Genomic DNA, 17,667 nt, shown 5'->3' on the forward strand with positions numbered 1-17,667 from the left:
CCCTTTATTAACTGTGATAGCTGTAAGACTGAGGCCTAATCCTGCAAATACAATATGTACTTAACTCTCTACGAGCTTCACTAAGATTGCTATTACGTGGGCAATGGGAGTATGCTTGCAGAAGAGGAGCAAGTCCTCTCCATGGTCTGGCTGCTGTGATCAAAGGAGGGTTTCTTGCTGTGGTACCAGCTCAGCTTTACAATCGGGTCAATAAGGACTTTATGGGAAGATCTGTATGAACCTCTTAAGCTTAAAACCTCACCTGTGTGTATCAGCGAAAAATACTGTAAGCCGCTTCTCTCAATCTCTTTCCAGGAAATGACCCACTCATGGCCACCTCCCCTGACAGCTATTCATACGCCTAGTACAGCAGAGCCTTCCAAATTTCCATTCCCAACAAAGGTAAAACACCCTCTTTTTGCCAGGGTTTTTGATAAATTAGAGGAACTCTTTCCGGCTCTTGCATGGGTTTTCATCTGATTTTGTCCCTCTTTCATAGATAAAGGCTGTTAGGAGATATTATCTTTAGAAGTCAGATAAATTAAAGCACAATGGATCTTGAGTTGTATAACAGCTGCTTGCAATGTATCATTTTACTGAGAATTAGATCAGATTGTGCTTCTGAGTAATTGGTTTTGAGTGGGCTATATGGTAGTGTAACTGTCTTTCCTCTTTTATATTTTTTTAAGCAAGATTTGTATTTTTAGAGTTGAAAGACGTTTGAGCCAGAGGGGGATGAATGAATTAATATTTCAATGACTTACACATTTGTTACAATTGTGGGCTTGAAATGTGACTGCTTTTCCGAAACATTTTAAGCATCTCATCTCTGTTGCCGCATAAAAACCATTTCATCTTTATTGCCAACAAAAATACTTGCTGACTGTGTTAAACAGAAGTGTTTGGCAGCTCTTATAATTTTTTTTTTAATATTTCTTCAAAAATGCACATACCACTGATGTGCTAGGAACCCATTTTTGGTGGCAGTAGCACGTATCACTTCTCTGTCCATCTTAAGCTATGTCAGGCTATTGGACACTTCAAAGTCATACTTTGACAAGTTAGTCAAAGTATTTATTACAGTACGTAACCAATATGCTGCTATTAAGAGAGAGCTGATTTATTTTATTCTTAATTTGCACTTTGTCCTTTCTTTCTAAGAATCACAGCATGTTGGATCTGTAGCACAGAATCAGAGTAAGTAGAAATCCAAAGAAAACGCACTTAATGTGTGTATTGACAGATAGTTGTGTGTTGTGTGCTATACGTTGAAGTGAACATCAAATGTTTACATTGATTAAGGAATTTAATTCAACGTTGAACAGTGATGAATTTAGAAAATGCTTAAGAAATTGCATACACTCATTACCTAGAAACTAAGACAGCAGTTCAACAGAGAGCAAGCAGTATTTCGTTAGGAAACCCTGTTTGGAGTGATGAATAATCTTAATGGCAAACAATTGCATTCTGGAAGAAGGTGACTTTCTAATCTGATGCTCAGAGACCATAGGTTAAAATACCTACTTTAGTGTGAGGCAAATAAAAGCAACTGATTCATTTTTGATTTACAGAACAGTATGAAGCACCTTCAAAAACGTTGCCTATTTCTCAGCCGAGAACATCGTAAGTAACCAGACTCAGTTCCCATCTCTACTGTGCAGTTATTTAAATGACCCTGGAATGAATTACATTTTGGCTTACTTGATGATTCTGAAGATTAAGGCTTTACCAGTCTGATTTTTCTCAGAAAATTTCAATGCAGGGAATTTTCACCAACAGAAACATTACTGTTTCATGATTATAATGACTGTGTTAAAAACAAAACAAAGCTGAAGAAAAGAAACCCAACCATTAATGTACCTGATTTAAGGTTTTTTTCTCTTTTAATATTATTTAATATTATGCAGCTGTGGCTACATAATATCTTGTCACACTTAGTGCTATTCAAACTACTAATAATTTATTAAACTGACATAAATGATAAGGGATACAAAATGAATCTGATCTGTTCTGCATATAATTTTGAAGCTTGTGGGGGCTCGTAAAGCTACAGCTACCAAAACTCTGAAAACTAGGGGTGAAATTTTAAAGCAATTGTATGATAGAACTTTCTGCAATTGTGCAAGGAAAAGTTTTCTAAAAAGTGTTGTCTTAATTCTGTTTTCATTTTTAAAAGCAAACAAACAGGCAAAAACTTAAATGTTGACTTTCTAAAAACCTCTATTTATATTCTAAGAATGTTAGCCTGTTGCAAAGTGGGGTGAAGATGAAGTTTCTAGAGCTTTTTTAAATAGTATTTATATATTTCTACTTTTCTTTATCTAGTTATTCTTTTCCCTATCATGTTACGTTTTCTTTCAGAAGAAAGCTTCTTAGAATTTGAGTCTCAGTCTAAGATGTTTATGCGTAATCACTGCAAAAGTTTTACAAGGCTAGGAAGGAGTGCCAACTAACAAATGAATCAGTCCAATAGAAAATTTTAAGTTGGTGGATAAAATAACTTGGTACTGTCCTTGTAGGTTAATAATTAATTAGGTTAATAATTATCTATTAATTAGGTTAATTGCAGAAATTGCTTGAAGGTAGTTTTGTGTGGGCTGACATTAGTCTTTCAGGATTAACCTGGCCAAATTGGCAGCATTGATAGCCCTGAGTAACAAATAGAAATCTTTCCATGTCTGGAAAGCTAAGGCGTCCCTGGGCAAGGCAATTGCTGAACCATTAAATGCTTATCAGTCCATGTGATATATAAAGATCTCATGTTCCATGGAAGGCTGCAAACTACAGACCACAAAGCTTACTCCATTTGTTTTCCTTATCGTGAACAATTTAATTAAAAAACCCCCAAACTGGGCTAGTCACAACTAAGAGGAAGAGCATCTCTCCATCTTGTTTGAGATTGTAGAATTTTGCATTCAATCTCTGTAAGATCTGTAAAACAACCCTTTTTATACTGTTCCAGCATCATGCAGAGGAGCCCGCCCTCACTGGGAGCAATCAGCTACTCCCTTAATCCATTCTTTATTTTACTCCTCCTTCTTCCACCCCAGCTTGCTCCTCCTGAACAATTTCTGGCAATTTTCACTGCAGTATTAAAAATACTAGTTTCAACTGCAGCAGGCTCTGCCTTCCTCCTCAGCTACCCTACAACCATCATCTTTATTTCAACTGTTCTCAGCTGCTTGTAAAAATCCCCCTAGAACTGTAGTCAGTTTTCCAGGTGGCAGAGAGAGAAGAGGCTTTCACTGTAAACAAGAATCTGAAAATACTCCTTTCTTAGCCCAAAGGTCCAGAATTGTAAATATGGCATGGTACATAGCTCTGTCCTTAGCCAACATCCCCTCTCTGCTCGGCGTCCTTCTGGGTACTTCAGAGCCAGCACTCATCTGCCCAGGGACATGCATACCCACAATCGACGACGGCAGTTGAAGCAGGAGGAACAGGGTGGTTTAGGTTTACGTCCCAAATGGAATTAAGCAAGATTTGCCCAAGAACTTCCTCTACATCTTTCCCTCGAACTCATGCGTCCCTTCTTTTTTGTTTTGTTTTTGGTTTCATTTGCACAACAGGGCTTGTTTTCTTTGCTGTTTAACGCACACGTGACTGTCTGAAAATTCAGCTGCCTAGAGTAGCTTGCATTACAAAGTGTAGCTGGCTGAAAACAAACAGCGTTTGTGCTGGTTAATTAGAAGTTGAAATCCCAGTGCCTCTGTGTGCCCAAATTAAGCATTCAGCTTTACAGAGCATGCAAGGGTTTCCCAGATGGCTTTCATTCTTGAATAGAGCCCCGAAGTTAGCACCTGGCTACACTGGAATGGAAGCAGCCCTTCTTTTAAAAGGGGAGATGCCAAGCTCATTCTTGGTGATGCATCTTTAACCTGGCTGGCAGAGAGGGACCAGCCTGTGCTTTCAGTGGGGTTGTTTGGCAAGTGATGTTAATTTTAGTGCTGCTTCTCGCTAAAAGAGCTCTTTTTAAATAGCTTTACAGGGAGATTGATGGTGTGTCTATAAGCTGCAAATGAACAGGTCCTGCGAATGAAAACTCGGCATCTATTAACTCCTGAGCTAATTAAAGCATTAAAATTATTAAAGCAGATTTATTTTCTTTAACTAGGCTATTTAACAATTTGTTGAAACCTTGTTTTGGGGAAACTGGTTTTGTCTATCCTTGTAGAAGTATGACTCATTTAAAGTTTTAGTGTTCTTCCTTCCTTGATCCTAAATTGAACTTAAGTAGTTGCAATGTTCTTTTATGCTGATTTGTTTTATTTACCAGCAGCTCAGGTGAAAAAGGTGGTCCTTTTTATTACAAACAGTTAAATCAGATTTAAAAGATCTAGATAGAGTTTCCTTGCATTATTCTCTTAACCTCTAAAAGAAATGCATCTGTAGTCCACAATTCTTAAGGCAAAAGAAAAAATGAAAACATTTTCAGAACTTTTTAGCATCCCTGGAAGTTTGTTCATTATCACCTTTGAAGGATTACTTTCCCTAATGGGTTGGGGGGAAAAAAAAACAAAACAATTCATTGAGATGCCAACAGACATTTGCCAAACTGCCCAGAAGTGTGGAGAGTGGCTGTATTGTTGCTACCCTTCCTTTTTTCCTATTTATGCCTCAGTGGACTAGCGGTGAGCTTCAGCTCTAGCCCACGTGCAAAGTTGGCACAGGCAGGATTGCTGCAGACTGCATGCCATTTGCCTTCTGTAGGAAATTCGGGGGCCTCATTTTCCAAGGTGGTGTCTCATAGTGATTCCTGTCAGTGTTTACTCTAAAGAAGAGGGAAGAGGTGACTTCCACTGAGAAGGTGTGTGAGGAACTGAGGCAGTGGAGGCTGGGAGATGGAGGAGGATAGTCACAGGGGAATGGCAAAGGCAAAATGCCTGAACAAAGAAAGCGCGTAGGTCATCATGAGTGTAATCAGACAGCGCCTTTGTGGCACTGAGAGCCTCTTCTGCATCAGAGAGAGGTACTTGGGGACTGTGGGGTCAGTACCTTTGCAGGAGGTGTCACCTATGCAGGAGGGGTTGGCTCCGTACTGGTAGACAAGGAGACCTTTGGGGTTTCTTCATGCTGTCCTGCTCCATGGGCAAGAGTAGATTCGTCCCTTCTGGTTTGTGGAATTATTTGTTTTGAGATCGTGCCAGCTTCAACCGTAAACACGGTCCTATTCCAATGAAAGTATCTCCATGCACGTCAACTGCTTTGGTATGAGTGTAAAAGAATTTATCTAGGTAGTGGGGATAGTACTTAAATAAGGGAATCACTTTTTTATTCAAAGTTTTTACTCCTCTTTTGTCATGGAATCATAAAAGCAAACTGCTCAGGGTCATTAGAGGTGACCCACAGAGCCATAAATCTTTTTCGCTTTGTTCATAATTTGAAATGAAGGCTTAAAAGAGTGTGAAGGTTTCTGTAGTTTTCCTTCTCCTAACAAGCACCAGGAACACTCTCTCCCCACTTTTCCAAGGTGATGTGGTTCGCTGGGGATCTTTCATATTTGTTTTCATGCTATAAAATGTGTTGTCATGAAGGGTTGGAGGCTTATTTTTCTTATTTCTCACAGAGAGCCCTTAGATTGAAATGAGGCTGAAATAAGCAGAGTTTTGACCTGATTGATTAGAACCCCTGTCTCGGTTCCTAAGCGTTTTATCCAGTTTTTGGACACTTGTGTAACTCTCTGGGTTGAGGAGTCAGTCTCCAGCTAGTTTCAAGATTTGAACCACCGTACACTTGAATAACAAGAGTTTTGCCTGTCTGCTTTCCAACTCCTTTTGGGGGTGCCTGCATGATTGCCAAAGTGGGGGATAACAGTTTGGGAGAACTTTGGGTCCCTCCCCACAAATCCTTCCCTTCCAGCCTTTTAAGGACCTCGGTAATGCATTGAAATTGCCAGCAGTAGTTAGCACCTGCAGGTAGAGGACTAAATTAGGCTTTTTGGAAACATTTGCGGGCAGCCTGCTCTCTACTCTAGCAATAGTAAAAAAGAGTTTGTGCCTCCCAACTTGTAAACCACTTTGAGTATCTGAACTGCTCAATGTTATGGTTACTGCTGAGATGTGCACAAGTGTGAAGTTCATTGTGTAGAGAAGAAATAGGAGAAAGGCTTGACCTTGGCATTTACTTATGTATGTGCGATAGGAAACTTCAGCAGCAAAAAGAGAACTCCTGTGACAGAAGAAATATTCACAGGCCCTCAGAGTGTGAACACGCACAGTTTCTGGTGCAAAGACGATGCTTTCTGCCCCTTGGGGAGCCAGTGGAGGCTAATAGCGTGCTAATTTCTTGCTGTACAAGGAGCAGATAGATTTCTTCCACGCCACCTTGCGGTCTTAGTGCCTAGGTAACTTTTCTTCTCTGTGTTAGTGTGCTAGGTAACCGTTGTTGAGGAGCACTGCCCTCGTAGAACTTTGTCTCAGTTGCCTGTAGATGGCAGCCGATGACACTGACCTCCAATTGCGCAGCTCCTGAGATCGACTGGAAAGCACAGTAAAACGTTGAGGTTGTGTGTTGTCGTTTTATCATTCATTCGGGTAGTGAGAGGGTTTAGCAGATTGAGCATGCCAAATGTTCAAAAAGGATGTGGGAGGTTGGTTTGTTTTGGCAAGTGCAAACCAAGTCTTTTTCAGTGTCTGCTGCTTGAAAATGTGTCTGCCTTGGCTGATATTTATCTTCTGGTTGTCTTTCAGAATGCTCCAGGACGACCTGCAGCTCAGTGATAGTGAAGAGAGTGGTGACGACCAAGTCAGTTTTAGATGTTTTATACACTAGGCACACAGACATCCCTTTAAATCACCACAACTTGTTGCGTTGCTCCGAGTTCCTTACGCTAACCTTTCCTCCCCCTCTCCTCTTTGTTTTTGTGAACAAAACAGGTTGTTGAAAAGCCACCTTCTTCACTTGCTCCTCCAAGGTACAGGTTTGTTCCCAAACTACTAGCTAGACCAAATAAGGAGGAAAACCAAAACTACTTTTTGTATATGGGGTAGATAGGTAAGGGTTCCTGGTTTCTCTTGTAGACACAGGCTTTTGTTTCTAGCTGCCTGAAGCTGCTTTTGAAAATTGGCTTGTGGGGGGTTTTACAGAAAGCTCCAATTGGAACTGAGTAATCCAGTCATGCTGGATTTTGCCTGTGAACCGTAATTTTATTTCCCCAGCTGTTCTCTTTTTTTTCTCCTCTTCCCGTCCACCACTGTGTATGTAGATCACGCTGGAGCTAATGGGATTTTCAGTTGTAGTAGTGATGGATGTGAATCCAGTTTTAGTTTGGAAGGAGGCCCAAAACAGCCAAGTGAGTGAAGAACAGGAAACGGTTAAGTAGACTCATGGAGGCTGTTTCAGCTCCCTGATAAGGCAGCTGATTGTAAGCAGCTCCTGCCATGTATTGTTAGTCAGAAGCAATATTCAAGGTAGACTCAACAGCCACATGCCAGCATTAGAGGAAGAAAGGTGGAGAAGCCCAGAATTTTTCCTACAGGAGAGCACTGACAGACATTTTTGGCTTGATATCTGTATTCTTCAAGCACAGGGTAATGGTCGACAAAGTCAGACATGCAGAAGGGCATGCCGATTCTTGGCATGATTTCTGCGTCTCTGCAAGCTCTTGAAATAGAGTCTTCTCTTGAGATCAGTCTGGATCAGCAAGGAGCTTGCCTCCAAGTAATACAAACGTGTTGATGCTGATATGGGAAACAGTTTTCAAAGTAAAAAAAATAAAAACCAACATTTTGATTTTGTAAGCCCATTTCAAAGCAAAAAGAAGCTGTGCATCAAAGTCGTGGCTCTCCCTCACTTCTATTCATTCCCATTGTCAGTGCTGGAGGAAAACACTTTTGAGTAGGGGAGGGTGTTGAAAAAAAGCCGCTGCTTGACATGGCTGTTAACGAAACAGTTACAGCACCTTGACCAAGTAACACAGATGAAGTGAAAAGGTGAAGGGGAGAATACAAAAAAGAGAAACCATCCTGGAATGTGTGTTTCCATCTTGTTAGCCTTTATTGGAAGTTTTTCTTTTGAGGGTTGGGGCTTTCAGAAAAGCACTTGTCAGTTTCAGTTGTTTTTTAAACTTTGGTTGGCTAAATGCTGCTTCATAGTGTAGCAGTGATGTCCTGCTTATGTATTTGTCTGACTGGGTTGGAGTTGAAGGTTTTATTATTTCCAGAGGTTTTTTATTCCGGTGCTTTATCTTTTGGGTATGGCAATGTATTCCTTTGGCCTTCTCCCATCTCCGCTCACTGCCAAAACATGGGGTTTCAGTTTTATTTTTGAATCTTGCCGTGTCAATATAATAAGTAACCTTCGCCCATGCTGCTTTCTAATGTTATCTCATGGTGGTCTAGCAGTGCCCTACAGTCCCAGCCCAAGAGTGTGGCATCAGCACATTCCAGCAGCTCGGAGTCAGGGAGCACCAGTGACTCAGACAGCTCTTCAGACTCGGAGACCACCTCAGAGAGCACCTCCAGTGACAGTGAAGCAAACGACCCTGCGAGAGCGTCAGCGCCTGAGGTGAATATTAATATAAAATGTAGAGGCTGCTTAATACAGCCTCTTGCTTCAGACTCTCTGCTGCCTGAATGCAGTCAGGACAGGAGACCTGAAATAACGTCATCATTCATGTGTCCCCTTGACATCTTTGCTTCATCATCAGACTTTTTTGCCCTTTGCTTCCCTTCTAGAGTTTGTCAATTAAATAATCCTTAGTAACAGTGTAATTAGACTTTTACGTGCCTAACCTTGAAGTGTTCCCCCTTCTACTTTGGCATCGTTGTCTAGCACTCCTGGAGGAATTAGTGTCATCGCTGGGGAGACACAAGTAAGGCACAGATGAGAAGCACGGCTTGTCTGGGATGTTTGGGGTGCACCTCTGCCCATGCAGGTTTTCTGAGTGCTGAGGCTATGGGCTGGTTGAGGGTGAGACCAATTTCCTGATATGTGAAGAAGAGCCTTTCTTTTGCCTTAGAAGCACACGAAAGGGAGAATTTTATGTGCAGAAAACAAGTTTTGAGAAGGCATAGCTTTTCTTCTCATATCTAATACACTTCACCTTCCAGCAGTTCAGTTATGGAGTTTGCCTTCTGCAATGCGGTTGTCTTTGGAAGGAAACAGATATTATACTTCTACTCTTTTACCCAATCCTGCCTGCTTTGTTTTGAAAATACTGGATTGCAAGATCCTTCTCGCTCTAGTGAAATCCTAGCTATTTGCCATTGACCATCTTATCCTTTTTTATTCAGCAAACTGTTCATCCATGGTGCTCAAGGAGCAAATTATTGCACATGGCCCATTTGTTTATAGTCAGTTCTTCACATGCAAAAGCACAGACTTTAAGACCTATAGGCAATAGTTCCTCCTTTCTTTTTTTTTTTTTTTTTGAAGTCTCTTACTATTCTTTGTGTTTGGAAAACCTAAGGAAAGCCCGTATGATGGTGTAGATCACAAACAAGGTAACCAATGGTAGAAGGTGCTAGAAAAGCATCAGAGTATGCCACTGTCTGATAGCTACCTACATTATGAACTGAAGTTTGCTAAGTATTTTGGCCACGTTTTTATAGTGTTTAAATAAAAAAAAATGCTCTTTGGTGGCTAATGAGTTAAAATTCTAACGAAAACAAAGCTGATTTGTGTTGTCTGAAAACTATAATGGAATTTGTGGTTTAATTTTTCTTACAACCCCAAGGTAAAACCAAACTGGTTTTTAAACCAGGTTTCTAGATTGACTCTCTGAAACACAGTTGAAGACATGTTTTGTTTATCCACATGTTCTACAGTGAGTTGAGTCTGGATAGAGAAGAAAATTGTGGTAGAAGGGATTCATTAGTCTTGGAAAACCTTTCAGGCTTTCTCTTTTTGGGGAAGAGTTGTGGGACTTCTGAGAAGGGAGAGTTGTGACTGGGGAGAATCGGTAAGGGCAGGAGTGTAACTGTGCCATGATGGTGCCCAAATAATGAGCTACACATTTAAGTGATGCTGACCCATACGTGGTGTTTTCAGAACAGGCCCCAGAGAATAATGCTCCTGCTTTGCAGTTTCTGTTGTCTTTTTTTAGGGTTAGTTGGGTTTGCTTTTCATAGAATCATAGAATGGCTTAGGTTGGAAGGGACCTTGAAGATCATCTAGTTCCAATCCACCTGCCATAGGCAGGGACACCTCCCACTAGACCAGGTTGCTCAAAGCCCCATCCACCCTGGCCTTGAACACCTCCAGGGATGGAGCTTCCACGACTTATCTGGGCAACCTGTTCCAGTGCCTTCCACCCTCAAAGTGAAAACTTTATTCCTAATATCTAATCTAAATCTAACTTCTTCCAGTTTAAAGCCATTCCCCTTCATCCTATCGCTACATGCCCTCCTAAAAAGTTCCTCCCCGTCTTTCTTGTAGGCCCCCTTTAGATACTGAAAGGCTGCTATAAGGTCTCCCCAGAGCTTTCTTTTCTCCAGGCTGAACAACCTCACCTCTCTCAGCCTGTCTTCATAGGAGAGGTGCTCCAGCCCTCTGATCATCTCTCTGCTCTTTTTCTCGTAATTTGTCAGACTCCTGTTAGGTTAAGCAGGGCTTGTAGCGACCACATTACGTTATCTGACCGTGTGTCCTGGTTTGAGATAGAACAAAACTAATGTTCCTTTTCAATAATTTTCCTTTTCAGTTTAGTCTGGTCTAACTGAATGCACTCTCTGAAATTAATGGTATGTTTTTCAGACAGTGTCTGCTTCTGGCAATCAAAAAGTCTGATGCTTATAGTTAGTACCAAGGAATAGTATGCCGAGAGGCTTTTGCTTATACTTATCTCTGTATCAACCAGGGTTAGCTAACTTTGTTATGTACCGAGTTGGAAGCAGAAGAGCGGGCAGGAGCGGACAGGACAGATGACCCAAAACTGACCAGCGGGGTATTCCATCCCATCTGCCTCATGCTCATTATAAAGCTGAGGGAGCAAGGGCTCAAGTTCCCTTTTCTTCAGTGGCTGGAGTCGGAGGAGGACTCTGTCTGTTCTGCCTTTGATCCTGATCTGTGTGTTCCTGCACCCAGTTCCTGTCTGCTGCTGAGTCCAGTCTGGGATTTCCCCAGTGCTGGCTGGTGACGTGATTGTCATCCTGGGAGCTCGATATTGGGTTTATATATATTTGTATATATTTCATTATTTTCTTATTAATATTATTATATTTTCTTTTTATTGTTAATATTTCATTAAAGCTGGTTTAGGGTTTTTTTTCAAGCCGTAAGTCTTTCTCCCTTATCCTCTTTCCTTTCTCTCTTCTGGGAAGGGAGAGGGGTTAATAGAAAACATCTGTCATTCATTTAGTGGCCAGCCCAGCCCTAAACTGTGACTCCAGAGGCCTTCAGACCTTGGTCATTGCTCATGCCTTGCTTGACCCAGAGGGAAGCAAGTGTTAAGTTGTGTAGGCAGAGGACTCAGAAGAGGCTGGACTTGATGCGGTAGCCATACAATTTCTTATGGTAAATGGTTTTCTTTTGGTTAAACCACAGGAGCCTGACAGCCTACCTGTCAAACTTCAATGAGATGTGATAGCTGGCACAGCCCCTTGTCCGTTTTGCTGTGTGCAAATAACTTTCCAAAAGCATTGTGAGGACAGCACCTAAACCGTTTTTACAATTGCTGCTTTTTTTAGACGTTCACAGTATCAGAGTATGCTAGGGATTGGAAGGGACCTCAAAAGATCATCTAGTCCAATCCCCCTGTCGGAGCAGGAACACCTAGATGAGGTTGCACAGGAAGGCATCCAGGCGAGTTTTGAATGTCTCCAGAGAAGGAGACTCCACAACCTCCCTGGGCAGCCTGTTCCAGTGCTCTGTCACCCTCACTGAGAAGAAGTTTCTTCTCAAATTTAAGTGGAACCTGTTGTGTTCCAGCTTGAATCCATTACCCCTTTTCCTATCACTGGTCGCTACTGAGAAGAGCCTGGCTCCATCCTCATGACATTCCCCCTTTATATATTTATAAACACTAATAAGATCACCCCTCAGTCTCCTCTTCTCCAAACTAAAGAGACCCAGCTCCCTCAGTCTTTCCTCATAAGGGAGATGCTCCACTCCCTTAATCATCTTAGTTGCCCTACGCTGGACTCTCTCCAGCAGCTCTCTGTCTTTCTTGAACTGAGGGGCCCAGAACTGGACACAATATTCCAGATGCGGTCTCACCAGGGCAGAGTAGAGGGGAAGGAGGACCTCTCTCGATCTGCTAACCACCCCCCTTCTAATACAGCCCAGGATGCCATTGGCCTTCTTGGCCACAAGGGCACAGTGCTGGCTCATGGTCATCCTGCTGTCCACCAGGACCCCCAGGTCCCTTTCCTCTACACTGCTCTCTAACAGGTAGCTCCCCATCCTATACTGGAACCTGGGGTTGTTTCTGCCCAGATGTAGGACCCTACACTTTCCCTTGTTGTATTTCATTAAGTTATTCCCTGCCCAAATCTCCAGCCTGTCCAAGTCTCTCTGGATGGCAGCACAGCCCTCTGGCGTGTCAGCCACTCCTCCTAGCTTAGTGTCATCAGCAAACTTGCTGATAGTACACTCAATTCCCTCATCTAAATCATTAATGAATATATTGAATAATATGGGCCCCAGTACCGACCCTTGAGGCACTCCGCTGGTTACCGGCCTCCAACTGGACTCTGCCCCATTGACTACGACTCTCTGGCTTCTCTCCTTCAGCCAGTTCGCAGTCCACCTAATTATCCGGTCATCCAGTCCACACTTCCTCAGTTTAGCCATGAGGATGCTGTGGGAGACCGTGTCAAATGCTTTACTGAAGTCAAGGTAGACCACATCTACCGCTCTGCCATCATCCATCCATCTCGTTATTTCCTCATAAAAGGCTATGAGGTTGGTCAAGCATGACTTCCCCTTGGAAAAGCCATGCTGACTGCCCCTAATAACCCTCTTATCCTTGATATGCCTTGAGAGGGCACCAAGGATAAGCTGCTCCATCAGTTTCCCAGGGATGGAGGTGAGGCTGACCGGTCTATAGTTACCCGGGTCCTCCTTCTTGCCCTTTTTGAAGACTGGAGTGACATTTGCTTTCCTCCAGTCCTCAGGCACCTCGCCCGTTTCCCAAGACTTGGTAAAGATGGTGGAGAGTGGTCCAGCAATGACTTCAGACAGCTCCTTCAGCACCCGCGGGTGCATCCCATCTGGACCCATTGATTTATGGATGTCCAGGTTGCTTAACTGGTCTCTGACCCAGTCCTCATCAACTAAGGCAAACCCATCCATTGACTTGACTTCATCTTCATCTGGGGTCTCAGCAGAACAGGACTCCTCAGGACAGCCCCCGACAGAGTAGACAGAGACAAAGAAGGCATTCAATAGTTGTGCCTTCTCTGTATCTTCTGTCACCAGGGCACCCACCCCATTCAGTAGTGGGCCTACATTGCCTCTGGTGTTAGTTTTATCTGCCATGTATTTGAAAAAGCTCTTCCTGTTGTCCTTGACCCCTCTTGCCAGGTTTAACTCTAAGGAGGCCTTAGCTTTCCTAGTTGCCTCTCTACATCCCCTGACAGCAGCCCTGTACTCCTCCCAAGCGGTCAGCCCCTCCTTCCATGATCTATAAACTCTCTTCTTCCACTTGAGCTTGCCAAGCAGTTCCCTGTTTAGCCACACAGGTCTCCTGGCTCCCTTCCTTGACTTCCTACGTGTCGGGATGCTCTGATCTTGAGCTTGGTAGAAGCAGTCCCTGAATGCTGACCAGCTATCCTGGGCACCTTTACCTTCAAACAGCTTTGTCCACGGGATTTCCCCTAGTAATTGTTTGAAAAGGCCAAAGTTTGCCCTTCTGAAGTCCAGGGTTGCAATTCTGCTTGCTATTCTGCTTCCACCAGCCGAGATCATGAACTCCACCATCTCATGGTCGCTGCAGCCAAGGCAGCCTTCAACCTTTACTCCTTGCACCAGACCCTCCTTGTTAGTGAGGACAAGATCCAGCAGTGCACCTCTCCTAGTCGGCTCCTCCACCATTTGCATCAGAAAGTTGTCATCAATGCATTGGAGGAACCTCCTAGACTGAGGCTGGCTGGCTGTGTAGTCCTTCCAGCAAACATCCGGAAAGTTAAAATCCCCCACGACAACCAGGGCCTGTGACTGTGAGGCCACTCTCAGCTGCCCATAGAAGGCCTCATCAACTTCCTCCCCCTGATCTGGTGGCCTGTAATAGACACCCACAACAGTGTCACCCCTGCCAGCCTGTCCCTTAATCCTCACCCACAGACTCTCAACTTGCTCCTCAACTGCACGTGGACAGTACTCGGTACATTGTAGTTGCTTGCTCACGTAAAGGGCAACTCCACCACCTCGCCTGGCTGGCCTGTCTTTCCTGAAAAGGACATAGCCACCCATGACCACATTCCAGTCATGTGAGCTGTCCCACCATGTCTCTGTAATTGCCACCAGATCATAATCTCCTGACCGAACAAGAGTTTCTAACTCTTCCTGCTTATTCCCCATGCTGCGTGCATTGGTGTACAGGCATTTCAGGGAGCGAGCTGAGCACACCGATTTCACCCTATGGGTGTGGGAGGCCTCCTGGCCTTTATCAATTCTGGAGTGCTGCCCCACCAATGCAAGCTCAGTAACAACCCCACCCCCCTTCGAATCTAGTTTAAAGCTCTCCAAATGAGCCCTGCTAGCTCCTGCCCCAGCATCCTTTTGCCCCTGTGAGATAAACCTTTCCCACGTGTCACTATCCAGACCGGTGTCTTATAAAACCAGCTGTTATCAAAGAAACCAAAGCCCTGCCTGTAGCACCAATCCTGAAGCCAATCATTTATTGACTTAATTTTTCCATTCCATCCCACATCATCACGTGAAGATGGAAGGAGAGAAGAGAAAATAACTTGGGCCCCAGAGTCCTTCACCATCCGCCCCAAGGCCTTGAAATCTTGCTTCGTTCCCCTCAGGCTGCGGGATGCAGCTTCCTGCCCATCCATCTGGAATACCAGCAGTGGATAGTAGTCTGTCGGGTGCACCAGGGTGGGAAGTACCCTGGTGATGTCCCTGATCCGGGCTCCGGGTAGACTACATACTTCCCTGTGGTGAGGGTCAGCTCTGCATATCGGGCCCTCTGTCCCTCTTAGAAGGGAATTGCCTGCTACAATTACCCTTCGTTCTTTTTTATCAGAGGCAGTCTTGAGGCGTGGAGTCAAGCGCCTCTTCCTATATGACCTTGCAGGTGGGGCTTGATTGTCTGATTGTGCAACAATGTTTGTTAGTGGCAAACCAAGATGAAGCTTTCATGTAGACTACTCTCTTACTGGATGACAGGTAGGGCTAGCAGAGAACCAGGAGTGCTGTGCAACATATTTGATCCTGTGCAAAAACGAGGTCTGTGTTCCTGAAGTAAGTGTTCATGTGCACATACTAGAGCATCCTCACTGTCTCACGGTCTTTCACTTTCACGCCTTTTTTAACAATAAGGAGGAAATTTTACTGGGTTCTGATAAGCAGTGCTAGGATGGAAATAGCCCATAAAGGCATCAGTGTTGCATCCTTCTTTTCTCTTTTTGTCTGCAGCCTGACCCACCAACTTCTAATAAGTGGCAGCTCAACAACTGGCTGACCAAGGTGAACCCACCAGCAGTGCCAACCAAAAGTCTCAGCGAAATCGCCCATGGGGATGGATGTGAGGAGGGCCAGGAGCAGGGCGATGGCATCAGCAGCAATTCTTCCCACCAGCACGCTGAGCCGAGGGAGCCTCATCACAAAAGCTCCGGCCGAGCAGCCAGGGCTCCTCAGGACACTCATCTGCCAACCAAACACAACTGCCAGAAGTCTCCTGTGCGCACCGAGGAGCCCTCGCTCAGGCAGACTTGTCTTCCTCAAAAGAGGAAGGTGAGGGGTGGAGGGGGAGGTGGGTTTGTACAAGGGCCAAGGTGGTGTTTGAAAAACCCATGTGGAGAGTTCATTTCTGCTTCATAGGTTGGGAGTGCACCCATTATGCTCCTCCTATAAAGGTGCTATCAAACTTCTAAAGGGAATGCGTACCAAAACTTTCCACAGATGTTTCTTGTTGATCACAAATCCCCTGCTGAGCAAATGAAAAGCCTTGTAAGCTGTCTAACAAATGCTTTGGTGGTTTAAAACATTTTTTTCTGTGTTTTCTTGAAATACTAATTTTCTCAGACACCAAAACCTCAGCCCTCCTATGTCAGAGAGGACCTTTGGGCAGCAGGCTGTGTCACAGCATGCAGCTGGCCAGCCTGCTGGGAGCATTTGTGGGTTTCTCTGCTTTCAGCCCAAGCAGAGCTTTGTAGGGCTGCAGTTCCCCCTCCCCCTGCAACTCCTTGAAAAGCAGCATAGTATCTGAAGCACCTTCCAGACTGTGGAGTCATCTGTGCTACCCATTGAGTGTCTGTTGTGGGAGAGCACCTTGCCTGCAGTTTGTGGGGGTGCCCACAGGGACAATTGACCCAGGCCACCCTGGTCTGTGGTTTTTGGTTTTGTCCATGTATGCACCTTCTGCTGCCTTTAGTCACGCAACCACAGTCTGAGTAGCGTAGTCTTTTCCTGTGTGGAATTATTTATTTCCATGAAACAGTTGTGAAGGCTTGCTTATGCAAAGAGGACTGAATTCTGCAGATGTAAACTGTGTTATTACTAGGGGTGATGGCAGCAGCCCCGTGCCTTTTACTTTTCCATAAATGCAGACTTTTGACTGAACCAGGTTCACTGATAGTAACAACCATCACTAAACCCTGCTTTGGATCTCAGCACTTGGATAAATATGTAGAAAATGTCTTTGGTTTTCCTGGAGCTGCTGTGGTGCTAGCAGCAATGCTAATGCTTAAAAGATGCGTGTATCCACTAAGGGGATTTGTAGAGTCCTTCAGCTATAATAGTTGCTTTCCCCTGAATTACAAGACAGACCTTTATTTAACTGCGATGGTAGCAGCTCATGAGTGTTTTTGAAAGCTAACTGCCAAAGGGGACTGTGGATATACTTCCAGCCAGCTGGTTCAGCTGCACAGAGAGTTGGCTGCAGGTGTTAAGGTGAATGGGTATTCACTGTGGACGTTTCAGTGCCTGTGTAACTTTTTGGTCCTCCTCACAGAGCAGGTGGCTTAGCATGTGTGGGTGAATTACCTTGGTTCCCACGTGGCTTTCCTTTAGTCTTGTCATTTTCTGAGCTTCCCATAGTTGTGGGGAAGAGCAGGAAAATGGTGAAGAAACTTGAGAGACCCCGGCAGTCCCCCTCCTGCAGAGCAGCAAGAGAAAGGTGAACAGGCAGTAAATCTGTTGCTGCTTCTGTTGTCTCAAAGAGCCAAGAGAGGAGCTATTTGATACTAGACGTGTCTTCCCTTGCAGCCTGAGTATCTGATTGCAGGAAAACCCTCCTAAGAGACTCAACATCTGTATTATATCAGCATGCATCAGTGTCCTTGGAGGCTCAGGCTTCATCACAGCCAGTTTGGTCAGGTGCAGCTGTCAGACATCTTTTGCGGCACTGTGGAGCTCAACCTGGGAAACGGTTTAAGGACGTGATCTGGGTGCTTGAGGCTTGCCCTGAGCACGCTGCCAGAGGTAGACTCTGTGCTGAGCATAACCCACTGAGCACCACCACAGTGACGTAAACCTGGATGTACTCGAGAGAGAGAGACAGAAAGTCCTGCAATGCTTTTGGCTGCCACCAGGCGCACTATGGGTAACGCTGACTTA

General features: G+C 44.3%; 1 protein-coding gene across 1 annotated transcript in view; it reads left to right on the forward strand.

Moving 5' to 3' along the window:
• Positions 1 to 1,161: 1,161 nt before the first annotated feature.
• The window catches only part of LOC309683815 (AF4/FMR2 family member 1-like), a gene marked incomplete at its 5' end in the record, with an annotated part of 31,004 nt that continues 14,498 nt past the window's right edge, over positions 1,162 to 17,667 (forward strand). The window contains 6 exons of the mRNA XM_082499818.1: positions 1,162 to 1,197; positions 1,572 to 1,623; positions 6,690 to 6,744; positions 6,876 to 6,913; positions 8,343 to 8,505; positions 15,526 to 15,816. Coding sequence (XP_082355944.1) covers positions 1,162 to 1,197; positions 1,572 to 1,623; positions 6,690 to 6,744; positions 6,876 to 6,913; positions 8,343 to 8,505; positions 15,526 to 15,816 — 635 coding nt within the window. The remainder of the gene's footprint in view (positions 1,198 to 1,571; positions 1,624 to 6,689; positions 6,745 to 6,875; positions 6,914 to 8,342; positions 8,506 to 15,525; positions 15,817 to 17,667) is intronic.

This window comes from Vanellus vanellus (genome assembly GCF_965231255.1).
Source record: "Vanellus vanellus genome assembly, contig: HAP1_SCAFFOLD_434, whole genome shotgun sequence".
NCBI lineage: Eukaryota > Metazoa > Chordata > Aves > Charadriiformes > Charadriidae > Vanellus > Vanellus vanellus.